This window comes from Lepidochelys kempii, chromosome 7, assembly GCF_965140265.1.
Source record: "Lepidochelys kempii isolate rLepKem1 chromosome 7, rLepKem1.hap2, whole genome shotgun sequence".
Taxonomy (NCBI): domain Eukaryota; kingdom Metazoa; phylum Chordata; order Testudines; family Cheloniidae; genus Lepidochelys; species Lepidochelys kempii.
Window position 1 is genome coordinate 30,437,056 of NC_133262.1, and position 26,771 is coordinate 30,463,826.

Below are 26,771 nucleotides of genomic sequence, written 5' to 3' on the forward strand. Positions count from 1 at the left end.
ACAAATGGTGAAAGTGCATGTTAGGAAGCTGAATGCATTTCACCAGCTTGGTTTGAGAAGAATATTGGGAACTGATTGGTGAGATCGTGTAACCGATGTGGAAGTGCTCGGCCACACAGTCAGCAAAGTGGGGACTCAGTAATTGGACAGAGTTGGCTATGGTGGTTTGGCCACGGACCCAGGTGGCCCTGTGGCAGAAGCACAAGGTACATCTTCGATTGGATTCCAGCTGTAGGAACGAGCAGGAGTGGAGGACAAGGACTGACCAGAGGCAGGATGTTAGAAAAGGATGCTGCCCCCATGAAGACAACTTACGATGGAGCCAAACACCTTGGTCTGGACAGACAGCAGTGGGGAAATGGGTTGTGCCAGCAGGCACAGGAGACTCTATGGGTATGTCTACACTACAGTTCGACACCCATGACTGGCCCAGCCAGCTGACTCAGGCTCACAGGGCTCAGGCTAAGGGGCTGTTTAATTGCACTGCAAACATTCAGGCTTAGGCTAGAGCCCAGACTCTAGGACCCTGTGAAGTGGGAGAGTCCCGGCTACTGCCTAAGCCCAAACGTCTATACTGGAACTAAAGAGCCCTTTAGCCCAAGCCCGAGTCGGCTGGCATGGGCTAGCTGGGGGGTTTTAACTGCAGTGTAGACTTACCCTCAGTGTAAGTAAGACTCAGCCACTCCTAAGGTGAGGCAAGGATTCCCTTGCCCAGTACTCAGCTGTAGCCACTTCTGGGGTGGAGCATAGGGGCTGTTTATACAAGGACCTGGCACTGAGATGTGACCACCTCTGGCGTGGGGAAGCTATTTATAGAAGAAATTTTGTAGGAAATTTCCCCTAGAGGGCAGTTATTCTATCGCTCCCCATTAGGGGGGGGTCTTGCACCTTCTTTAACAAAGCTGATGCTAGCTGCTGTTGGAGACAGGATGCCAGGCTATATGGGCCCCTGAATCACATTGCACTGATCCCCCTCCACACATAAGGGAAACTATATCTGTTGACCAGGTGGGGAAACTGAGGCAAAGAAAGGCTATAGGATATATCCAATGTCAGTAGGAGAGCTGAGAAGAGAGCACAGGAGTCTTTACTCCCAGCTCCCCCTGGTCTAACCACTAGAACTCACTTTCCTCCCAGAGGTAGGATAGAACCCAGGAGGCCTTAATCCCAGGCCTACCAGCTAGCTGTCTGTGATGGATTTCCAGCTATGCTGGGGAAAGACAGATTGGTCTGATGGGGGCAGGGGGCTCTGGCTGAAAGGTGCTAGAGAAATCTTAGCTCCATGGAGGGAGCCAGGTCCATTGTCCTGCCACGAATAAATGCCCATCAAATAGCGTTATCTCCCAAAGACAGGCGACTGCCTCACACAATGCCAACAACAAAGCTGCCTGGCCGTTGTAGCTGAGGTGGGGCCATCTATGGGAGCATGGAGCAGACACAAGTTAATACTGTCTCGCAATCACACAATGTACATGCCTATAATGTGTCCAGTGCAGGAAGTGGGAGGGAAAGGGGGGCAGATACCAAGCTATATGGGTCTTCTGGGCTAATCTAGGTGAGGGACATATTGGCCTGAGATGCAGATGCCTCTTGGGTAGGGCATGAGAGCTGTTTATACAGGGATCCCTCTTCTGGCACTGAGATGTAGCCACCTCTAAGTTGGAGGGGTGGGGGTGCTGATTATATAGGGACCTCTTATTATTTTGGGGAAGTTTCTATGCCTGTGTTAGATAGGAGGTCAGACTATGTGATCACAATGGGCCCTTTGGGCCTTGGAATCTATGAATCCCTCACCCAGTGCTGAGATGCAGCTGCCTCTGGGGTGGAGCGGGGGGTTGTTTATACAGGGATCCCTCACCCGGTGCTGAACCTCTGAGGTGGAGTGTGGAGGCCATTTATAAAATTACAGCTGTTGCAGGAAGAGGAGGCAGGAGATGGCTGGCAACACTGGGTAATTCAGCAGCCTATCTCAAAGTGCTTTACAGCTGCAATTAAGGCTCATAGCCCCCTAGGGAGGCTGGGAATAGCTGAGAGGGCCCCCAGCAGAACACAGAGGTTAAGTGACTAGCCCAAGGTGACCTGGTAGAGCTGGAATTAAAATGAGTTAGTGCCTGCATGCCACATCCCCCGCCTCTAGCCAGGCCCTCCTGAAGAGAGAACAGGACGGGGAAGGCCTTCACAGGAGCAACGAGGTCTGTGGCTAGAACTGTGAAGTGGGAGCCAGGACTCCTGGGTTCTGTACCTGGCTCTGGGTGGGAAGTGGGGTCTAGTGTTTTAGAGGAGTTGGAAGCTAGGTTCTTGCCCCACCTTTGGGAGGGGAGTCAAGTCTACTGGTTGGGGGGAGCTGGGATGCAGGATGCCTGGGTTCTATCCTCACCTCAAGGGCAGTGGGGTCTAGTGCTCAGAGGCCTGGGAGTCAGGACTCCTGAGTTCTAGCTTAGCTCTGGGAGGGAAGTGGTATGCAATGGTTAGAGCAGGGTGTGCTTGAATGGCACAAAGGGGCTTTTATTTAATGGAGAAGTCCATTGTGCATGAATGCCATGTCTTCTCCCTAGGCCCTGCTCTCATCCCTTATCAACGGTTCCCTGACAAGGCTATTTAGCCTCTTCTCCTCTTGACAAATTGGTTCTGAGCTGGATTTATTTATTTTATGCAGGCCCAACGGTCCTTAGATTGCTGTTTGGGCCTTTTAACGTGGTGATTAATTGGGAAAGGTTGGAGTTTTTTATGTTCATTAAAGGTTACAGGATAAATATGCAAATATCTCAATTTGAAGAGCTAAGCGCGTCATAAAAGAAGCCTGCACACTGGCCCCAGTGTGGTGATAAATCTAGCTATATATTACCAAAATAAATATAAACTAGATCTCCTATTAAAGAAGCCTGAGAGGTGGGTTGTTTGAGCACTAACAGTAGGATTCAAAAGCTCTTTACAGGGTAAATCCGCTGCCATCTAGCTTGGTTTTTATCTGCACCTGTCGCTATAGTACGGGAACCTTGCAACCACAAATGGATTTATTTGTCTTGCAGTAATGGGTAATTGAGATGGGAGGGGGGGCCCACTGTGCTGGATCAGGGTCCCAATTGTTTAGTGTCCTGCACATATTTCCGCTTGAGATCGGGGAGACCCTGCTGCTCCGGGTGCTGCACAGACACACAAGAAGAGACAGTCCCAAAGACCTCAAAGTCTAAACAGACAAAGGGCTGGAGGGGAAACTGAGGCATAGAAAAGAGAAGAGACTTACTCCAGGTCAGAGGCAGAACAAGGAATTAGAACCCAGGAGTCCTGACTCCCACTCCAGTGGCCTCGCCTCTAAACCAGACCTCTTGATATAACTTCACATTGCCCCCTGAGGTGAAAGGAAATGTGATCCCCATTTTACAGATGAGGAAACTGAGGCACAGAGCAAGGAAGGTCATGCACGGGAGCCAGGAATTGACCCCAGATCTCCAGGGTCCCAGCTGGGTGCTGTAACCCCAGCCTGAAAGTCGACTTAGCAAACAGCCCAGAGTTTCTTGGGAGTCTCAGGTCTGGCCAGCCTGCCAGGTGTTTGCAATGGTAAATGCTCTGGGCTGTGAACCTGTTCTGAGGATAATTATAGTGATCCAAGGAGACAATTACGATTGTTACAGCAGGAGACAGCAGGTGGCACTGTTTCTGGCAACATGGCAAGTTCTGTCAGTGAGAGAGAAGCAGGAGGTCTAGTGGATAGCATAGGAGCAGCGGGGATTGGAGAATGATCCAAACTTGGGACAACTAGCAGAAAATCTTCCCAGCTTCCGCTCCTATCGCTTCTAGCTCTAAAAACAACTCTCGGCAACATCTCCTCCCTGCCAGAGGGCAAAAGGGCCTTTAATTTGGATAAATACAAGATTTCCGGTGTCAGATCTTGGACCATCAAGGATACCAGAGGTGACATCGGCTAAGCCCAGCCAAAAGCAATATGTGCAGCTTCGAGGTTCTGTGGCAGCCTGCAACAGACAAGAGTTTTGGAGAGAACCGAGAGCCCTGTTGGGACAGTGCGAGTCAAAGGAAGAGCTGCAGTGGATGATGTGTTGTTTCAGCAAAGGACCTTGAGATTCGACACAGGCTTTAATATAGCGTTGCATGTTCATATGATAAATATTTTATACTGCACCCGCCAGAGTGACAGCAAGGCCTGTGGTAAGAGAAATCAGACAGGCTGCCAGCACGTCACACAAATCAAAAAGCATTCTGACATTCTCATTGCTTGTTATTAGGAGTATTATGGTAGATTCTACAGCCCCCAACCGGTTGGGGCCTCTGCTGCGCCGGGTGCTGCACAGACAGTGAAAGACTGCGCCAAAGAGCTTCCAGTGGAAATATGCAAAGGGGGGAAGGGGAAACCAAGGCATAGAGAGGGGAAGGGACTTGCCCAGCGTCACCCAGCAGGTCACAATGGCAGAGCTAGGAACAGAGCCCAGGAGGTTCTGATTCCCAGTGTACTCCTTGTACGAACCACTGAAGCCTATTCTCTCCCCGGCACTAGGAACAGACCCTAGATGTCCGGACTCCCAGGCCGCCCCTCTGACCACTACACCTGCATTTCCATCCCAGAGCTGAGGATAAAACCCAGGAGTCCTGGCTCCCAGCCCCACCCCCACCTGCTCTAACAAGCAAAGTACATTGCCTCTATTATGCAGCAAGGCACTGAACACGAACCACACGTTTAGAAAGAATCATTCTAGGGGAAGGTTGTCTATATACTGGCTTTTTGTGTATTTTTATGGTGTATTGATCTCAAGGGAGAGTAATTTGCCTGGCGTGTGCCAAAGCATGCAAGCAATTATACAGCTCAGACTCCTTCTCAGCCAGCTCCCTGGAGCTGAGGTGATAGCGAGGGATCTCAGTGGAAATGCCAGCGTGTATAGCTAGCTCCAGGCACTGACACACATGGGGATCATATGCAGGGTTTAGTAAATGTGCGTGCAGTGTATATTTAACAGGCATGTAACATATTATATCTGTATGCCGCATATTACACTTGCATACACTACATTAAACAGGCACCCTGCATATTACATATTCATGTAATATATTATAGTTGCATGCAGTAAATATATATAATATACTACATGCAGTATATTAAATAAGCACAAAGTATATTACATCTGCATGCAGAAAATTACCTGGGCATACAGTAAACTATCTGTGCGTGTAGTAATTGAATCTTTGCATGCAGCACATACGTAGCTGTGCGAGGTATATTACACACACCTGCAGCATATATATGGACATGATGCCTACTACATATGCATGTCGTGTGTTTGCATGCAGCATATGCATGCAGTATATTTAACAGGCACTCAAAATATGTACACAGTGTATATATCTGTATGCAATATATTGCATATGCACACAGAATATTAGCTATCCAAACAGTACATTATATTTTGATGCTCTATATCAGGGGCTCTCAAACTTTAGATTGGTGACCCCTTTCACACAGCAAGCCTCTGAGTGCGACCCCCCCCCACCCTTATAAATTAAAAACACTTTTTTATAGTTAACACTATTATAAATGCTGGAGGCGAAGTGGGGTTTAGGGTGAAGGCTGACAGCTCGTGACCCCCCCCCCGTAATAACCTCATGATCCCCTGAGGGGTCCCGACCCCATGTTTGAGAACCCCTGCTCTATATTAAATAAGCACATAGTCTACTAGATCTGCATGCTGCATATATATGAGCATGCAGTATATTGCAGTATGAACACAGTATACGTGTGTGTGTGTGTAGGTACGCAATCTATTACACATGCATACTGTATATTATATTTGCACGCAGTGTGTATATATAGATAGATAGATATAGATATAGATATATATCTTGGCATGTGGTAAATGACCTTTGCAGGCAACATATTAGATTTGGAAGCTGCATATGATGCACGCAGTATATTGCAATGTGCACACAGTACATCTATAATGGCATGCAGTCGATTACATTTGCACTGCAGCAGCCCCATTGATTTTCAGTGCCACCAGATCTGTTTGCTTCTGGATTTCCTGCCACCTCAAATTAGATTCCCCCCAAGAAATGAGGCAAAATTATCTCTGCTAATGCTGCAGCGACCCAGCCAGGTGCAAGGTGGCTGGCAGTTTTGGATGGCTGGGCCAGATAATGAACACAGTACATTCTGTGTGTCTGGCCCTGACCTCAGAACATAGCAGTTAAGCCTGAGCAACCGTTGCTGTTAAGGAGACACCAATTCGTTTGCAGCAGCACTGGAGAATTAAGAAGAGCAGATGGAAACTTTCCAAGGGCACAGCTGGGAAAGGAGAGAGAGGATCCTAGTGCACGTGCCCACAAAAACAATCGCACCCAACACCTACCAGCTGCCCAGTTGTCTCCAGCAGGGGGCAGACACACCGACCCCAGCCTGATTCTCTCCAGCTGGGGGCAGCAGACCTCCCACCCCCAATGCTATCTAAGAACGTGGGAATTGTCATGCAGAATCAGACCAATGACCCCATCTAACCTGGTATCTGACCCCCCCTTAACCAATTCCTGCTGGGTTGGATCAGATCTAGGGGGCCATCCAGCCTGGTATCCCTCCCCCCACCCCAGATCAGACCAATGTGCTGGTCTTGGGTCTTTGTCAAAGGCTGTCCCCAGAAGTTTCAGAACAGTCAGAAAACCTCAGAACCTGTTGCTACCAGGACCCTGACTCTGCTGGCAGCCAGCAAGGACTGGGCCTCAGACCTGAAGAGAACTGCTCTGACTTTAAGCACTGCTACCATCTAACCAAGTCCCTGCCTGGCCCCAGTTCCTGTCATAGAATCATAGAATAGAAGGGTTGGTAGGGACCTCAGGAGGTCATCTAGTCCGACCCCCGGCTCAAAGCAGGACCAATCCCCAACTAAATCATCCCAGCCAGGGCTTTGTCAAGCCTGACCTTAAAAACTTCTAAGGAAGGAGATTCCACCATCTCCCTAGGTAACGCATTCCAGTGCTTTACTACCCTCCTAGTGAAAAAGTTTTTCCTAATATCCAACCTAAACCTCCCGCACTGCAACTTGAGACCATTACTCCTCCCTCTGTCATCTGCTACCACTGAGAACAGTCTAGATTCATCCTCTTTGGAACCCCCTTTCAGGTAGTTGAAAGCAGCTATCAAATCCCCCCTCATTCTTCTCTTCCGCAGACTAAACAATCCTGGTTCCCTCAGCCTCTCCTCATAAGTCATGTGTTCCAGTCCCCTAATCATTTTTGTTCCCCTCCGCTGGATGTTTTCCAATTTTTCCACATCCTTCTTGTAGTGTGGGGCCCAAAACTGGACACAGTACTCCAGATGAGGCCTCACCAATGTCGAATAGAGGGGAACGATCACATCCCTCGATCTGCTGGCAATGTCCCTACATATACATCCCAAAATGCCATTGGCCTTCTTGGCAACAAGGGCACACTGCTGACTCATATCCAGCTTCTCGTCCACTGTAACCCCTAGGTCCTTTTCCGCAGAACTGCTGCCTAGCCATTCGGTCCCTAGTCTGTAGCGGTGCATGGGATTCTTCCGTCCTAAGTGCAGAACTCTGCACTTGTCCTTGTTGAACCTCATCAGACTTCTTTTGGCCCAATCCTCTAATTTGCCTAGGTCCCTCTGTATCCTATCCCTATCCTCCAGCGTATCTACCTCTCCTCCCAGTTTAGTGTCATCTGCAAACTTGATGAGGGTGCAATCCACGCCATCCTCCAGATCATTAATGAAGGTATTGAACAAAACCGGCCCCAGGACCAACCCTTGGGGCACTCCGCTTGATACCAGCTGCCAGCTAGACATGGAGCCATTGATCACTACCCGTTGAGCCCTACAATCTAGCCAGCTTTCTATTCACCTTATAGTCCATTCATCCAGCCCACGCTTCTTTAACTTGCGGGCAAGAATACTGTGGGAAACCGTGTCAAAAGCTTTGCTAAAGTCAAGGAATAACACGTCCATTGCTTTCCCCTCATCCACAGAGCCAGTTATCTCGTCATAGAAGGCAATTAGGTTAGTCAGGCATGACTTGCCCTTGGTGAATCCATGCTGACTGTTCCTGATCACTTTCCTCTCCTCTAAGTGCTTCAGAATTGATTCCTTGAGGACCTGCTCCATGATTTTTCCAGGGACTGAGGTGAGGCTGACTGGCCTGTAGTTCCCCGGATCCTCCTTCTTCCCTTTTTTAAAGATGGGCACTACATTAGCCTTTTTCCAGTCATCCGGGACCTCCCCCAAGTGCCATGAGTTTTCAAAGATAATGGCCAATGGCTCTGCACTCACATCCGCCAACTCCTTTAGCACTCTCGGATGCAGCGCTGTCATGTGCCAACACCTTGCCATCAGGCAATGCACCAGCCCTCACAATACCCTTGTGTGGTGGGGAAGCGCTATTATCCTCAGTGTACAAGGGGGAAACAGACACAGAGACTAAGTGACTTGCCCGAGATCTGTGGCAGAGCAGGGAAGAGAGCCCAGGGGTCCTGGCTCCCAGGTCCTCTGCTCTAATCCACTCCCCGCACCTCCCTCCCAGAGCCAGCTGACTCCCAGCAATTCTTGCTCTAACCACTAGAGATCACTCCTTCCCACAGATGGAAATAGAATCTAAGAGTCCTGACCCCCACAGCCTTCTGCTCTAACCACTAGATCCCACTTCCCTGCCAGAGCCAGCAACAGAACCCTCACCCAGGAGTGGGGTCTAATGGGTTAGAGCAGGGGGGCTGGGAGCCAGGACTCCTGGGTTTTCTCCCCAGCTCTGGGACAGGAGCAGAGTTTGGTGATTAGAGGAAGTGATGGGGTCCATGTAAAAAAATCACCAAGACGCCCCCCAGCCACCCGAGACAGAGATAACCTTCCTGCTGCCCCACCCCCTCACCTCTCTCACAGACAATTGAAGCAAAGACAAAAGCAAGGCAGGCTCCCCAGCCCATCAGCTCAGCCTGGATTCTCAGAGCAGGGGCTGCCCACGCAATTCAGGAAGAAAAACAGACTGAAAAAATAAAAGCAACAAGGATGGGAGCAGCAGTGCCCGCCACCGCACAATGGAGAGCCGGACACATGCTCGGGTGGAGGAAGAGAGAGCTGATTTCAAGAGCATTACATGGCTATTTTTAGGCATGGCTCTACTGGCCCGTAATCCATAGTGCCAGGGTGTGGTGGCTCGGGGAGCAGGAGCAGCAATGGGGCATGACTGGGGGATCTCTCATTATGATCTAGATCCCCTCCCCCACCCCCCAAAGGGCTAGGAGAGAAGTGGCTTGGACACAGCATTCCCATTTATCATCACGGTGTGTATTGCAGTGACATGTAGATACCAGGCACTGCACAGACCCTGATCATGACTGAGGCCCACGGTAGCACAAACACCCAGTGAGAGACAGTCTCTGTCCCAATGAGGTTACAGCCGAAATAGACAATGGGTGGGCAGGAAAACTAAGTCACAGAGAAGCAAACAGACTTCCCCAAAGGCAGTGGTAGAGCCAGGAATAGAACCCAGGTTTCCTGACTCCCAGTCCACCGCTGCTCCAATCCAGTAGACCCCATTCCCCTTCCAGAGTTAGGAACAGAACCCAGGAGTCCTGACCCCCAGTCCACGCTCTTAGACGTTAGAGGCCACTGCCTGACAACCATCTCATTTAAACTGATTTCCTCCTAGCGTATACAATAGGGTTGCCAACTTTCTAGTTGCACAAAACCAACACCCTTGCCCCGCCCCTTCCATGTGGCCCCACCCCTTCCCAAGGCCCCACCCCCACTCACTCCATTCCCCCGTCCCTCTGTCACTTGCTCTCCCCCACCCTCACTCACTCACTCATTTTCACCAGGCTGGCACAGGGAGTTGAAGTGCAGGAGGGGGTGAGGGCTCCGGCTGGGAGTGCGGTTCCCAGCCAATGGGAGCTGCGGAGCCGGTGCTCAGGGTGGGGACAGCGCACAGACCCCCTGTAGCTGCCCCTATGCCTGGGAGCCAGAGGGACATGCCAGCTGCTTCCTGCAAGCCGTGCAGATCCAGCTAGGGAGCGTGCCAGCCCCGTGCCAACCAGACTTTTAACGGCCCGGTCGGCGGCGCTGACTGGAGCTGCCAGGGTCTCTTTTTGACCAGGTCCAGTCGAAAACCGGACCCCTAGCAACCCTAGTATACAACAGCTCCTGAGCTGAGCCATGTTACATTGACAGCCACCAAACAATGCCACAAATGCTTCAAATTAGAGCAGTTAATGGGGGTGGTCTCTCGGAGCCAGGACTCCTGGGTTCTATCGGAGCTCTGGGAGGGAAATAGAGTCTAGTGGTCAGAATGGGGGGCTGCAAGTCCTCCAGCCCTTTACCCTTCCATACCTCCATTTCTCTGAGAGTCAAATACTTCACGGCATCACTGTGCAGGGAGGAGGCTGGCCTGGCGGGGGGGGCAGGGGGTTCATGCAGCACTTCAGTCAAGTCTGCAGAGCTAAAACCTCATTCCAGCCCCAAAGTGTTAACAACTCCCCCTCGTAGCTGCTCGAGCCACCCAGGCTAAGCGTTTTATATTCAGCTCAGCTCCCTGGGTTGAAACTTCAAAGGGATTCTGCTTCCCAACTCCAGCAAAGGAACGCGGACGCCTCCAGCCTTCTCCTTGCCATGCCAGCGCCCCTAGGCATGGGGCCAGGGCCAGACACCCCTCAGCTGGAAATGAACGACACCACCCTTCAATCCTGCCTCATTACTCTCCAGGTGGTGACCAGGAGCACCAAGTTGCTAGCGTCATCTTCATGGGAGAGGCGCTGGAGGGAGCGGAGTGAGAACACTGGCTGTGAGGGCTACGCCTGGTTACCCCAGTCCCACCAGAGGGCACTGTAGGGAGCAGACGTACTGGCTGTGGGGGAGCTCCTGCTTCCTCCAGTCCTGGTCTGTCCCAGCAGGGGGCGCTTTAGGGAGCAGGGCAGGAGCACTGGCTGTGAGGCAGCTTCTGGCTAATCCAGTCCCAGCCTCTCCCAGAAGGGGGCACTCTAGGGCCCCAGCTCAAACTAAGATCAACTTGGCAAACAGTGGAGGAGATGTCGTAGTTTGGAAACTGCCCTGACCATGATCTGCATGCCCTGTATATACCTATCTCTGGAAGACCCCTGAGGCCAGACAGCCTGGGGAGAGAAATCCCCAGAGGCCCCCAGGCAGGCACACACCGGCCCCTTTGTAGCGAAGCAGGCTGGAAGCTGTCAGCAGAACACATGGCCTGGCTAGAGCTTCCCTGAGAGCAGAGACGGCTGCTTGGGGAACTGTGAAGCCAGAGGCTGCGTCCCGCTAATTAGAGCTAATTTTTCTAATTGGCTGCATATGTCCAATGCTGACAAGGATTTATGGCATTGTTAATGCCCCTGGAAACACACAGCGCCCGCCCCCCCCCCCGCCCTTTCCCCATTCCTAATCTCCAAATTGCCAGCTAATTGATAACAACTTCACATTCATTATAGTGCCTGGCTTTGCCAAGAGACTCTCTCTCTAGACATGGCTGTGGTCCGTGCATTGTTTATACAGGATCTCTCGCCCAGGGCTGACATGCAGCCGCCTCTGCGGTGGGACACTGGGGCTGTTTATACAGAATCCCTCACCCAGGGCTGAGATGCAGCCGCCTCTGGGGTGGGACATAGGGGTTGTTTATACAGGTCCCTCACCCAGGGCTGAGATGAGCTGTCATTACCTCTTTGTCACAAAAGGAGATGCTGAGGCCCAGGATGGGGCAATGACTTGCACACACTCATTGGCAGTGAAGGGAGTAGAAGCCAGTTGCCCCAGAGTGGGCACAACGGTTTAGCCACTCCCGCATAGCTACAATCCTGCCCTGCTGCCCTCTTCAGGTCTATGAGACTATAATAGGGTGATTGGCCCTTTAAGGGCCAGGGGGCTTGAGCCAGTCAGCTGTTTTATTTATCAGAATCAGACCCAGCTAAGAAGTCTCAGTGTTTTCCAGCCCTCAGATCCCTCTTATGGCTCTTTCTCTGCGATGTTTCAATGGGTACACCCCAGAGCTGGATGCAGCATCCCAGTCACTGGTGCCGTGAGGTCACCTCCCTGCTCCTATTCAATGCTGCCTGCTGATCCACCCCAGGATTGCATTCAATCTCGACTCCCCGTTCACACTGGGAGCTCACAGTCACTTGGTTTTCACCAGGATCCAACTCCTTTCCAGAGTCCCTGAGTCCCAGGGCACAGCTCCCACCCATCTTGTAGGTGCAGCTGACATTTCTTGTCCCTGTACACACGACCTTGCCTCTGGCTGTAGGAAAATGCACCTTCTTCGAATGAGCCCAGCTTCCCAAGTGACCCCGAGTTGGAAAAAGGTTTGGAAGGTGCATTCCTGTGAGACACAGATCCATAGACTGTAAGGCCCGAAGACACCTCAGACCATCCAGTCAGACCTTCTGTCTATTACAGGCCATTCCATTTCCCCCAGCTCCCCCTGGCTCAAGTCCAGTATCCGGTGTGTGTCTAAAACATGCCATCTAGTGCTGGGCACTGGCAGAGACAGGCTGCTGCACTAGCTGGATGTTGGTCTTGAGCCACTCTGAGCTACATTCGCCATTGCTCAGGAAGCCACAAATGGTCCTGGCCTCATTTGCACCCATTTTGCGGGACGAACAAAGGATGGTGCAGCAGTTCAGGTGCTAGCACGGGCCACTTGGGTTCTGTCACAAACCCTGGACCAGACACGAGGGGCGAGATTCACAGAGGTACTTCTGGGTTGCAGTGTCTAAGCCTGAGTGCTCCCATGGGGCCTGCCGCCGAGTGGAGTTCTTGGCTCCAAGTCAGGTGTCCCAAGCCTTGCGTGTAAGGAAAGGATGCTCAGAAGCCAGCAAGCTGCGCAGGGAGATGGCTCAGCTAGCCAGGAGTGAAATGCAGAGGAAAAGGGCAGAGCTCGGGTTCCAGCAACTCAGTCATCTGTGAGCCCTCTCCTGGAGTTGGGTCCTAAGACAGGCCGGCCCTTTCTCATGGAAAACCAGAGAGTCCTGCCCCTGAATAGCCAAGAGCTTGGCACTCCGGGCACTCACCAGGACTGTGGAAAGATGTGTTCAAGGCCCTGCTTGGGCTCAGTAAGGATTCAAATCTGCATCTCCCACAGTCCAGGTTCGTGCCCAGCCCACTGGGCTATTATCTTTTCTGGGCCAGACTTACACACATGCTGTCATTTGCACAAGGCCCAATCCTGAGCATGCTCAGAGCACACCTACAGAATCAGGGCCCGGTGGCAAGCTAGGGGGGAACACACAGTGTGAGAATCCTGCTTCAGGGATCCTGGGGTTTTGGCTTGTGCGAGGCTCCGAGCTGCCTGTAAGCTGTGGTGTGCCATCAGGAGTCAGTGGGTGTGTGCGTACCGACCACAGGGAATTGCAGGGGGCTGAACATTCTCAGTGGCACCTAAATGTTGGACTTAGGCACCTACATCCTTTTGTGGGTCTAGCCCCTAAGGAGCTTTGCGAAGCTGGCCCTTGGCTGCTCTGTGCCTCAGTTTCCCCATCTGCACAATGATGGTAATAGCCCTGCCCCACCTCCCCCTGGGGTTGTGAGGATAATGCATTAGAGAAGTGCCAGGGGTTATGGGGGGGGCAAGATAAATATTTGAGTTGGAAGCACACATCTGATTTGCCGAGCATGCCTGGCCGAGATCACGGCAAGATGACATCTCATCCTGGTGCATGACCTCCAGGCCTTCATCAGCCCAGACAATGCCCCAATGGTGGTGGGGGCTGCCATGCTAGCCAGCAGGATCAGAAAGGATCCCACTCTGGCTGCAGTCTGGGCTGTCTCTCACCCGCTCACGTGGCAAGGCCTCGTAACCGGGGGCCAGACGTCACCCTGCTGGGAGTGCTGATGAACTGAACAAGGTGACAGTGTGTTTGGGGTTTCAATAACTGTGCAGCCATTCTTTGCTCTCGGGGCTTGATAGTGGGGTCTGTCGGTGGCACTTACATGGCCCCATCGCTATACTGTCTGAGTGCCTCATGAGGAGTAATGCATTATCCCCAAGAATCCTCGGGTAGGCAGGGCAGAGCCGAGCAGAGATCTCTGTTGTACAATGGGTAAAAGGAGGCACCCAGAGGATAAGTGACTTGCCCAATGTCTGTGGTGGAGCAGGAAGTGAACCCTGGTGTCTCAAGTCCTCAGCTAGTGTCCTAACCACTGGGCCATCCTTCCTCCAGTCTGTTATTATTTTATCATTCATTATTTATTTCATTATTTATGTATGGGTTTTGAGCAATTAAATGTGCAGCGCTCTGGGCCCCGATTTTGGTCAGGGGGGTCTGTACAGTACCCAGCACAATGTGGGGGGGCGGAGAGGGGGATCTCAGTTGGGCCTTCGGCTTGCTACCATCATCTGAATAGGCTTGAAAGGATGAGATTTTTAATCCGTAAACATCGGTTTCACTGCACACACAAACCGACACAAAAATACTTCCAAACGCAACAGTGGAAATGTACAGAAGGGCAGTGTATGAAAAATGCTGCTCGGAAACTTATTCAAATTTGATTTAAGGAGATTTACTTGGTCTATGTGGACCTGCAACATTGACCATTTGTGTTTTAACGGCTATGAAACTTTGACTTTTTGAATCTCAGCGTCTCCTGTCATTCAATAATTATTGTCTCACTCCCCCATTCTGTGACCCTCCCCATAATTTCCTGCAACTGTGAACATTTAAATCAATAAAAATGGTAAAAAGCTTTAAAATAAACATTGCTATTATCTGTCGCTATAAACAATGAAAAATTCAAATCAAATTTGGCCAAATCCTCTATATAAACAACAGTACCATGCCGGGTGAATCACAATCTCAGCACATAGCACGACTCAGGCACCCAGCATTGTTGAGCCCTATGATATTTAGTACTTTCCTTAAAGCACCAGCTCCTGGAGTCATGAACTTGTGAGAAACTCAACTTTCTTTTTCTTTTCCGAAGTAATTTTCTAACCCTTGTAGTGGGGGAGAAAACCTGGAAAAGATTAACCTTAAGGGCTCCAAAACCAAGGGAAAACTAAAAAAACAAGATGCATGTCCAAAAATCTCATTATTTCCTAAGCCAATTTCCTGATTTTAAAGAACCTTCTTGCTGGTTTTTTTAAGCCAAGCTCATAATGTTTAAGCCAAGGTGGTGATTTTTAAAGCCAGCGCGGTGATATTTCTGGGGGGCTCTGATTTTTTTTCTGCACTAACCTGATGATTTTCAAGATGATCTAACGTGTGAATTTGGAACACCCAAGCCTAAGAGCCTCTGACGTCGCTGGAGGCAGCTCTGCTGAAATGCCAGTCAAGCTGAGAGGAAGGATGTCCTTCTTCCCCTCCCAGCAGGTGTGCGGGGCCTCCCACTTCTCCTTTAGAGCGTGGAGTCTAAAGCTGTGTGCGTGAAAACGTGCCCCGGCTTTGGGGAGGCGAATGCTGCAAGTTCAGCCCAATGTCTTGGTCTGCATCTAACTGCAAACGCGACATCCACCCTTAACGGCCTGCTGAGCTGCCTGCTCATACAGCAGCAACCAAGATGTGGTCTCAGCGCTCCAGAAATTCAGCTCTCCGGAGCGTATCACACAAGGCTACGAGCCAGGGCGCGGGGCTATTCTAGTGCATACGTTATATGCTGGTGGAATTTGGCTTGCATTAGCACTAGGAGCCCCAGTCACGGGCCAGGACCCATTGTGCCAGGTGCTGTACAAACACAGAACAGGAAGACATCCCTGCATCAAAGCAGAAGAGACAGGTTCTGGGGCATACCTGGCTGGCTGGGCCCATTAGTCTGATCTGGAACAGCAGGATGGGAGGCCGAGCTAGATGCTCCTATTGGTCTGAGATGGGGCAGCAAGCAGCGTTTGGATTCAGGGCACCCTCTTCCCCACTCCATCCCATATGTCACATACAACATTCCCACACTCCTCCATCCTTTCATCTCCTCTTCCCAAGGGCTAGTCCATGCCCCTCTGCATTTGCCAGGTACCCCTTCTCCCCTCAAATCCTTCCTCCAACTACCAAGCCTCTCCACAGCCCACCTTTCTCGTCCTAGGCTTTGTGTCTACCTTATTTGCAAGGATCATCAGCTGTGTGGGGCAGGAGATGGGTCTTGGCCCTGACTGTGAGCTGCTGGGTACATAGGTTTTAGTATATGAAATATTCCTGCTGCAGAACTGAGAGAAGAGGGCCAGGGTGACCACCCCAGATTCACGCCCCAAAATCGCAGCTTTCGTTTAAAAAAAGAAGAAGAAGAAGAAGTCGGCCTGGCTTATGGTTCCAGAGAAAACTTTCAAAATGTGACAAGGGCGTAACTGATGCAGCAACACCAGCCTGAGTCCGCAGAGAGCCTGAGCCGATCGTTCTGAGAGGGGGGAGCTTCCCTGAGTGTCACCAATGCAGCCTGAGTCTGCAGAGAGCCTGAGATGATCACTCCAAAAGGAGGGAACTGACTCATAATTCTCTCTGTTGGGTGTTACTTCTGAACCCTAATGATGCACACTTCAGTGTCTACCTATCTATCAGATCCCTGTGTGACTCCACTAGATATATCCCCATTTGATGATGGGTCTCCCGCTGGAGATCAATGAGTTAGCCAGTTTTTAGTCCATTTGACAGGTGTCAGACGATGCCATATACAGAGCTAATACCACCTCCCTGCTCCTACTCCATATCCCTCTGTTTAGACGGCTAAGCAAGTGCCCCATCACCACAAACTGGGGCGCGAGAGGCGTCACTTACTCTGTGATCTCTTCTGTCACCGTGTGCTCCACTTGAAGCCGGGAATTCACCTCAATGAAGTAGTGTTTGCCATGTTTATCTACCAGGAACTCCACGGTGCCGGCATTTTCATATCCTACCTGCAAGGAGATAAGAGGTTCATGAGGGTCTGAGCATTCTAACTGTGTTTCTCAGTGGCAAATATATACAGAGCTGCCACGGTCTGGGTTAGAGCACAGGACTGGGAGACAGGGCTGCTGTGTTCTATTCCTGACTTGGGTCTAGTGGTTAGAGCAGGGTGACTCTAACCACTAGACTCTGGGCTCCAGGGATCTATCCTTGATGCAGGAAGGGGAGTGGGGTCTAGTGGTTAGAGCAGGGGGGGCTGAAAGTAAGGACTTCTGGGTTTATCCCTGGCTCTGTGTAGGGACTGGGGTCTAGTGGACAGAGGAGGGCTGGGAGTCAGGACTCCTGGGTTCTGTTTCCCTTGCTGCTGCTTCTGGTGGGGGAAGGAGACTGCCTCTGGGGATGCAAGTGGCAAGGTCCTCTCGGCCAAGTGGGGTGAGGATCCCATCCCCAGGAGGTGGGTGAGGGAGGGCACTGCAGGGACAAAGAAGCAGACAGGTGAGCGGCTGTCGTGGCCTCATTCCGTCCCTGGCGGTTAGCACGTGACACCTTCTCAGGGCAGCTTGGCTGACTGGCTCGAAGCCAAATCCTGGTTGAGTGCAATCAGACATCGTTATGATACGGCTCTTAATTAGATCCCAGCCCTCTCAACCAAAGCACTTGACTCCAGAAGATGCTGCGCAGGGAGATTTCAGATGCCAGGAGGTAAGACTTTCACTGGCCTGGGGCAGGGGTTTGGGGTGCATGAGGGGATGTGGGGTGCAGGCTCTGGGAGGGAGTTTAGGTGTGGGAGGGGGCTCAGGGCTGGGGCAGGGGGATGGGGTGTGGGAGGGCGGGAGGGCTTCAGCTGGGTGGCGCTCACTTCAGGCGGCTCCTGGGTGGTGGCACAGCGGGGCTAAGGCAGGCTCCCTGACCCCGCACTGCTCCTGGAAGCAGCTGGCACGTCCCTGTGGCCCCTGGGATGGGGCTCTTTGTGCTGCCCCTATGTGCTGCCCCCCACAGCTCCCACTGGCTGCAGTTCCATTGGCTGCGGAGTTAGAGCTCAGGGGCAGAGCACGGAGACCCCCTGATCCCCACCCCAGGGGCTGCAGGGACGTGCCGGCCACTGCTGGGAGTGGTGCAGGACCAGGGCAGGCAGGGAGCCTGCCTTAGCCCTGCTGCGCTGCCAGACTTCTAGCGGCCTAAAATCTCCTGGTTTGGCTTCAGTAGCCTCCGAGAAATAGAGCCTGATTCCAGGAGACTCCCGGCGAAACCAGGAGGGTTGGCAACCCTAGCTGGAGAACTGAGGCGCAGAGAGGGGAAGGTCAATAGCAGAGCTGGAATTAGAAGACACATGTGTCCTGACCCCTAGCCCAGTGCTCTATCCTCTCTGCCACAGCCTTCCTGCTGAGCATCTTTCCTGCTGTCCATTGTCAATTAAGGGTATTTCTTGCCCCTTCCTATGGAGCAGCGAGACTTCGTCCCTGCTGGAGAGGGGATATGGTCACAGCTGGGCCCACTGACCTGCTCGTGTGCAGGGGAACTGTGGGGGCGCCCAGGCTAGATGGGTTACTGTCTGATCCGGGGCAGCAGGAGGTGCTAGATGGGCCCATTGGCCTGATCTGGGCTGGCAGTGGGGGCCGGATATTGAGTAGATGAGACCATCGCTCTGATATCCACTAAGCTATCTCTGGTGAGCCAAACACTGGGCATCGGGGATGTGTGTTTGCTGCAGTGAAACCACAGGCACACAGATTCCTTCCCCCTCACCCCCCGCCCCGATCTCCCGCTCCTCCCTCTGATACCCCCCTGCTGGCCCTCCCCCCCATCCTCTTCACCCTCTGCCCAGTGGCCCATGCCTCCTCTAGGATGCAGCTTTCAAAGCCATTCCCCGCAACCCTTGTCCCCCACTGATCTGTGCCGGTTCCTGGGCCTCTCAACCTCTTCCCGGCTCAGCTTCCCTTCGCCTTATCCGATGTGACTCAAACGCGCCCTGCAGAGCGCACGTTGCTTGCATTCACGTTGGACTGAACCCAGGCTACTTGCAAGAACCGTTTCTTTCCCCGCATCTGTCCAGGGATCCCAGGTAATGAAGGATTCACGACTGCTGCCAGGGACAGCTCGGAATCCCTGTGGCACGACGAGGACCGCAGTTACTGGTGCTTTGCAGACAGAGGGGGATGGGAGGAAAGACAATTTCTCTCTCTGTGTCGCTTTCCCCCGAGCACTGGAATCTAGTGTGACTGAGCAACTGCAGTGCTTTCTCCTCCAGCTGCTGCATCCTCCATCCCAGCGGGCGACATGCAGACAGAGGTACGCTCCGTTAACTCCAGGGAGGTCCGGATAAAATGTAACAGGCGGAAGTCTGGAGGATTGGCACGTGCCTAGCGGCCGCTGGCAAACCATTCAAGGGGTAGGTGCTATGCCGGGAGCCCCCTTGTGAAATGAGAGCGGGGCTCGCACCAGGAGGTCAGGAGGAGACGCTTTCCACCGCTACCCTTTGGAGGGAGATACACAGCCTTGCCTCCACTGCTCAGCCTGTGCCCCGAGGTGCTGACGATCACCCCCCTGCCTCGCACCGTTCATTACTCTGGGGGTTCCAGCCGAGGCCCTGAGCAGGATGGGGGCTAGCCAGCGAGAAGAGCTCCCGGGCCCAAAGACCCTGCAGTCTAACTAGACAAAGTGTGGGAGGGGAATCAGCTCCTCGGGGGAGTCAGGCCTCGCACTCAGGTCTCTTTCCTGCCAGCGCAGTGCTCCAGCCATTAAGCCGCAGTGGGATCAGCTAACCTGGCTATCCACTTCAGGTTACAAAGGGTTCTCCAAGAATGCTGACAAAGTTAGCAGGCCTGCCTCTCTGGAGCCACGGTTCCTAACAGGAGAGACATTAACTAGCCATAATGGAAGCAGAGCTCTCAGCCAAGGGCCCTTGGATAAGCAGGTAATTTCAGCCTGGCAATAAGCACCCCTGCAGAGACCTCATCCCTCCCCACTTCAATCAGAAATAAACAGGCCGTTCCCCGGGGAACCCAGCCACTGGAATGGAGTGAGGAACAGGCCGAGGCTGCCACTAGCTATGCCATGGGAAGGGGGTCCCGAGTTCTTTGGGGCCCTCTTAGCAGTTTTACAGTAATACCTGAGATCCCCATTGTGCCAGGCGCTGCACAGACCCCGACTGAGCTTGGGGTTGCACAGACTCCAACCCAGAGCAGGGCCCCTGTTGTGCCAGGCGCTGCCCAGACACACAAGAGCATCCCTGCCCTGAAGAGTTCACAGTATGAAGAGCCAACAGCTGTTCATACTCCACTTACTCCTCTCCCTCACAAAGCTGAGGCCCCATCACAAACGCATCTCCCCCAGCAATGGCTGGGAAGGAGGTCCCAAGCTCTGCCCTCCACATGGTTATGATCTGCAGCAGGGCATAGGAGGTTGCAGGGGACCCAGGTGTCTGGCATAAACTCCCCTGATCCCTGATGGACTGTTGGGTAATCCTCACACCGCAGTAACAAGAACTCCACCCCCAGCAATAGGTTTAAAGGCCGAATCTCACTGAAGGGCAGCAGAGATAACCTCGTCTCAGCTGAGGTGCAGGGTGCCAGGTGGCAAGCACAGGTTGCTCCCTCATGGATAGAGCCCTGCCAAATTCATAATCCATTTTGGTCAATTTCATGGTTATAGGATTTTAAAAATAGTAAATTTCATGATTTCAGCTATTTAAATCTGAAATTTCACAGTGATCCCGCTTCTCTCCCGGAGTTGAGGATTGAACCCAGGAGTCCTGACTCCCAGCCCCCGTTTCTAACCACTAGTTTCCCCTCCCATAGCAGAAGATAAAATCCATAAGCCCTCACTCCTGTCCCCCCTGCTCCAGCCTCTAGACTCCCCTTCTCCTCCCAGCTGCAGGAGTAGAACGCAGATGTTCTGGCTCCCAGCCCCCACTCCCCACTCTAACCCCCTAGATCCCACTCCCTTCCCAGAGCAGGGGACAAAATCCAGGAGTCCTGAGCACCAGTCCAATACTCTCCCTGAATCTCTGTGTGTGTGTGAGATCCAGGTGACGCGAGGACAGAAGACGTGGCTGTTGCGTCTGTCCGTCTCTCGCAGACACACCAGCCGCTCGGGCGATGCCTGTGAGCCGGGGACATGGCAAGGAACACGACTAACTGTGGCATCGCTGCGTCCCGCTGAGCAGATGCTGTGCTGCAGCGGCAAATGCTGAGACGGCGCTTGGAAAACAAGGGAGGAGTGGCCAGCGTGCCAGACGGAGAGTCAGGACACCTGGATTCTGTCGCCAGCTCTGGGGGGCAAGAGGGGTCTAGTGGTAAGAGCAGGAGGCCAGGCTGGGAGTCAGGCCCCCAGGTTCTTTTTCTTCCATTCCCTTGCCTGTTGAAGACCCAGATGATGAACTCCAGATACAAAATCTGCCAGGCCTCATCACAGCCCCGGGGATGACCTTGGACTAGACTGACAGGACCGGGACCTTCTCCCTGCAGCGGCACTAAGGCATCAGAGAGAGCATTTCTGATCCAACCCACGCCTGCTAATTAACCAGGGAGCCCGCAAGCTGTGGTGGCTGGGAGTTCATGGGGAGCTGAGGGTGGGGAAAATCCTTGAACGGTGCAACCAGCGGGGGTCAGTGCAATGCCGGGAATTAAACAACAGACTGGAGAATATGGATTAACTGTGCATTTCAATCTTTGCCGGGCAGGGGGGAGTGGGCGCCAGACAGCCATAAAGAGGATAATGAAGCATGGAGCTCATTAAAGATGTTTTAACTGTTCGGCGGCTCCTGAATTTTAAGAGGCATGGACAGCAATGATATTTTTCCCACTTAACAAGGCAGCAGGGCTGGGAAGCAGGACTCCTGGGTTCTGTTCTCGGCTAGGGGAGGGGAGCGGGGCCTAGGGGGTTAGAGTGTGCAGTGTAGGAGGTCAGGACACCTGGGTTCTATTTCCGGTTCTGCTACTTACTTACTGCAAGTCCCCGCCCCTCTGTGTGGCTCAGTTTATCTTTCCACCCTTTGCTAATTGAGACTGTAAGCTCTTGGAGGCAGAGATTGTCTCTCACTGTATCTGTGCAGCACCTGGCACAACGGGAGCCCCAATCTCAGTGAGCGTCTGTGCAGTGCCTGGCCCAAAGGGGACCTCTATCTTCATCGGGGCCCCTAGGCGGTACCAGAAATCTATTCTAACACTGTGACTCAGAGCTCACTCTGCTGTCTTGAGTAGGTGGGGTTATTTAGTGGGAGGAGCATGGTCCCACGCCCCCATGCCAGCGCAGACTGCTGGGTGAGGACACTGGGTCCTTCCGCACAGTAAGCGCACACAGCGTCTGGTTTACAACCATGCTCCACAACCTGCCCCCGCCAAGCCTGAACACTGGACTCACTTCCCCCCAGCGCGCGGTTATTTTCCAGCATGCCCGGGGGCGGTGCTGAGCTACCTGTTCTTACTGCCCCGAGCTGCCAACCCAGCTCCCACCCCCAGCGACGGAAACGCAGTGTGAAAAGAGCACCTCAATCTGCTCCCTGCTGGCGCTGGCTCACATCAGGCTGCGGAGGTTTTCCTACCCCTGCTGTGGCTGAAGCTCAGAGAGGGAGCATCTGGGGAAGGGAGAGCCCCACAGGCACGTGGCTCATGCATCACAGGAGTTCCTGGCTAAGAAAGACATTGGGCTAGTGACACAGGCATTGGACTAGGAGCTGGCTACTCCTGGCTCTGCCACTGATCTACTGTGTGACCTTGGGAAAGTCCCTTCCCTGCTCTGTGCCTTTGTTTTCCCTCCCCCCTCTGGTCTGTGGTGAGACTCCAGAGTTCTATGCCCGGTTTTGGGAGGGGAGTAGAGATTCGTAGTTACAGGAAAAGAGGCTGAGAATCAGGACTCCTGGGTTCTATGCCTGGCTCTGCGAGAGGAGTGAGACTAGAACCCAGGAGTCCTGACTCCCACCTCTGCTTCTCTAAGCACTAGACCCCACTACCTACCTACAGCTGGGAATGGAACCCAGGAATACTGACTCCTAGCCCAGTGCTCTAACAGTGGAGACCAGCGGCATCCAACCTACTCCCCTATATATTAAACTAGCAGCAGGATTTGACATCTCCACCCCACCCCGAGACTTGAGCAACACCCCACTCGTCTGTTGATTCCTATCAAGAGATGCTCCACATGGAAATGCATCTGTGTTTCTTGTAGCTTAAATTACCTGCTAACGAACTTGAGAGGAATAATCTCTTAATTATCTATTTAAGAAAAAATGTAGTACAGGCTGCCTAATCAAATATCATTTTGATCATTAAATGAAAGCACATTACGAGGCGATTGAGTAGGTTTAAGAGCGGGATCAGCAAGGTTGGAGTTTCCTGCACATCAGCAGCTGGAGAAAAGACAGGGTAGCAACATGCATAATAGACATTAGATAAGGCTGCCAGTCAGAACGCCTGGGTCCTATCTCCACTTCTGGGAGGGGAGAGGGGGCTAGTGGTCAGAGCAGCGGGGCAGCTAGGAGCCTGGGTTCCTGGATTCTCTGCCAACTGTGCCACCAAACTTCCTGGGTGAACTTGAACGAGCCCCTTTACCTCAGTTTCTGCTTCCAGCCTCTCTTTACACTGTGAGCTCTGTAGGACAGGGACTGTCACTCAGGGTGTGTCTGTGTGGCACCCAGCCCAGCGGGGCTCCCAATCACACTCAGGGTCTGCGTGGCACCCACCAAGACAGGGCCCCTGATTGCAGACAGGGTCTGTGAGGCACCTGGCACGATGGGGCCCCTGATCTCAGTCAGGCCCTCTGGGAGCTTCCATAACCCCACCAATACTGGATTTGTAGGAGGCGAATTTAGGCCTTTGCGATGTCGGTCCTTTCCTGCCTTGGGTGGGGGGCACATAAAGCCATGCACAACCCCCCGCAGTTTGCAGCGGCACCAGAAATGCTGGGTTGCAACCCCAGAAGCCCTTGCACCCGAGACTGCATACCCAGCTGGTGGGACAGCCATCTCTGCACTGCACATGCATGGATCAGACCCAGGTGCCTCCTGATTCAGGGAGCCTGCTCCTAGGCTCCCAAGCATCCCTATTAGTTCCGGTAGAAAGGCTGGGGGAGGGATGCATCCCGCTGAGATGATGTATATTCAAATATGCAGATTAGGGCACTGCCTTATTTGCACAGTGCACCCAGCTCTGCACCCTAACTGGGGCATGTGCTAGCCCGCAGTGAAGTGGCTGAGCAATGAAGCCAAGGAGACGTGAAAGCAGCTGGGGTTTGAAGGGGTTGTAAAGGAGATTGATCAATGGCCCCACTCTGTGGCTGGTGTCTCATCTGCTCCCTCTGGTGTCTCTTTCCAGAGGAATCCCCCACTGAACCTGCTGCTCTGTAGACGCTGCCAGAGACACCTCAGCGTTGGGCTGGGTTGGCTCCGGATGCAAATGTAGCAATTTAGACACTGTTTCTGGCCCGGCTTTGTATTAGGTGCCCCCGAGATCGGGGCTCCCAATCGTGCTGGGCTCTGCACAGACACGATGCAGATCATGGCGTCATTGGGCCGAGTGCCACACAGATCCCTGGCTGAGGCTGAAGGCAGGGACGTGTTATTATCCTGGTTTTTCAAATGGAGAAACAGAGCCCCAGACAAAGTGAGTGGCCCAGGGAGACCATGACAATCTACCAAGTCTTAGGTTAGTAATCTAACCACTGGGCCATGCTTCCTCTCTGGGAAAGAAGGGCCATATGAATACATAGATGCAGGCACAGTGGAGACACAGTCTAGACTGGCTGAAGGAATGTAGCACTCAGGACTCCTGGGTTCTATTTCCCACTCTACCATTGCCCTTGGCCATGTCCCCTCCCCTCTCTATGCCTCAATTTCCTCACCCCTTCTTAGTTAAATTAGACTGTAAGCCGTCTGGGGCAGGGACTGTATCTGTGCAGTGTTCAGCCCAGTGGGGCCCCACTCCTGGTTGGGGTCTGCACAGCATCAGACGCAATGGAGGCCCTGCTCCCAGTCAGGGTCTGTACAGCAGCAGGTACCTTGAGGATCCCAATCTTGGCCAGGACAGGCAAGCACAGTTGCTTTATTGAACGGGGGAGCAGAGAGGAAAAAGGCTGGCTCTACAGGAGAAGGAAATTTGAAATCCTTCTCGCTGACTAGCAAGGAGGGATGAGGCTGAACTAGATGAAACTGGCTGAAAAGCTAAACATGATGAGGAATAAATAGAAGCCTGTTTTCAGAGCCCTGATCGTGAAGGAGTCTGAGAGGCAAAGGGAAATCAGGGTAAGCAGCCATTTGTCTTGGGGGCTTTAATCAAGCTGCAAAGAAGAACCCATAAGCCAGGAAAGACCGTTCTCAGCCGATTACACCAAGCGTGTTCTGTGCCCAGAGCAATGATGCCACACAGGCCAGGGGCTGCTCAACCCTTTGTCTGGTGTAGTTTAGAGGCCTCATTTGAGATTGTAGCTGCGCTGTGCTGGGCACAGTGAAGGCCCCTGTAGCCTCCACTGGCTACATCCTGATCACCATCCCGGTCTGTGCAGCACCCAGCACAATGGGGGCCCTGATCCTGATTCATGTCTGTGCAGTGCCCAGCCCAATGGAGCCCCCATCTCACTCAGGGTCTGTGCAGCACCTGGCACAATGACGCCCCTGATCCCCCTCAGGATCGGTGCAGAGCCCATTATTGACAGGCATCTTTAGTGCTCTTAGTAACTTCAATCCACCGCATTCCGAGTGCCTCCGTTAGTTTGTTGTGGCCGTAACAACTAGGAACTCGTTTACAGAGCAGGAGCGTGAACTCATAAGTCCTGATTCCCTGCCTGTTATTTTATCCTGTCGTTTGCGATTCATTGTCCCTGAAGGAAAATAACCCAGCAGGGCTTTGGATGTAGCTCAGATGCATCACTCCCAGGCAGAGATGCATGGAACCCACAGACTGTGTGCATCTGTTGGGTGAACGCTGCCCCCTAGTGCCAGGCATCCTGCCGAGCAACTGCATCTGCATTTATGAGGCAGGAGGCACCCATATAGCTGCGCCAAGAGGGAGTGGGGGCACGTGCCGGGAGGCTTGGAAGCTCCAGTGGCCCACTAGGGGCATTTGCTGCCTACTTCAATTAGATGGGAGAGGGGAGAGCGCAAACAGGAAATGACACTTGGGATCTTGATGAGATGCAGAAGAACAGGGAAAAATCTGCTTTTTTATGTCTTCTAGCCACTAGACCCCACGCCCCTCACCACCTAAGCTAGAAATAGACTCCAGCAGTCCTGACTCCCAGCCCCACTGCTCTAACCACTAGACCTCGCACCCCTCACCATCTGAGCTGGGAATAGACCTGGGAATAGACCCCACGAGTCCTGACTCCCAGCCCCATTGCTCTACCCACTAGACCCTGCGCCCCTCACCACCTGAGCTAGAAATAGACTCCAGCAGTCCTGACTCCCAGCCCCACTGCTCTAACCACTCGACCCCGCGTCCCTCACCACCTGAGCTGGGAATAGACCCCACGAGTCCTGACTCCCAGCCTCACTGCTCTAACCACTAGACCCTGCGTCCCTCACCACCTGAGCTGGGAATAGACCCCACGAGTCCTGACTCCCAGACTCACTGCTCTAACCACTAGACCCCGCATCCCTTACCACCTGAGCTGGGAATAGACCCCAGCAGTCCTGACTCCCAGCCCCACTGTTCTAACCACTAGACCCTGCGTCCCTCACCACCTGAGCTGGGAATAGACCCCATGAGTCCTGACTCCCAGACTCACTGCTCTAACCACTAGACCCCGCACCCCTTACCACCTGAGCTGGGAATAGACCCCAGCAGTCCTGACTCCCAGCCCCACTGCTCTAACTACTAGACCCCGCACCCCTCACCACCTGAGCTGGGAATAGACCCCACGAGTCCTGACTCCCAGCCCGCCGAAATCATGGCTTAAAGTGGATCACGGATTGGTTGCCACGAGGTTGCCAAGGAATCTTGTGCAGGTCCAGATGCCAAGAAAGAGCAGGC

The 26,771-nt window shown here is 52.9% G+C and overlaps 1 protein-coding gene across 8 annotated transcripts in view; it reads right to left on the minus strand.

Annotated features, from left to right (window-relative positions):
• The window catches only part of PC (pyruvate carboxylase), a 236,720-nt gene that overhangs the window by 90,209 nt on the left and 119,740 nt on the right, over positions 1-26,771 (minus strand). For all 8 annotated transcript variants that reach the window (XM_073351710.1, XM_073351709.1, XM_073351708.1 and 5 more), the window contains one exon: positions 16,702-16,820. In XM_073351710.1, the coding sequence (XP_073207811.1) occupies positions 16,702-16,820 (119 nt within the window). The remainder of the gene's footprint in view (positions 1-16,701; positions 16,821-26,771) is intronic.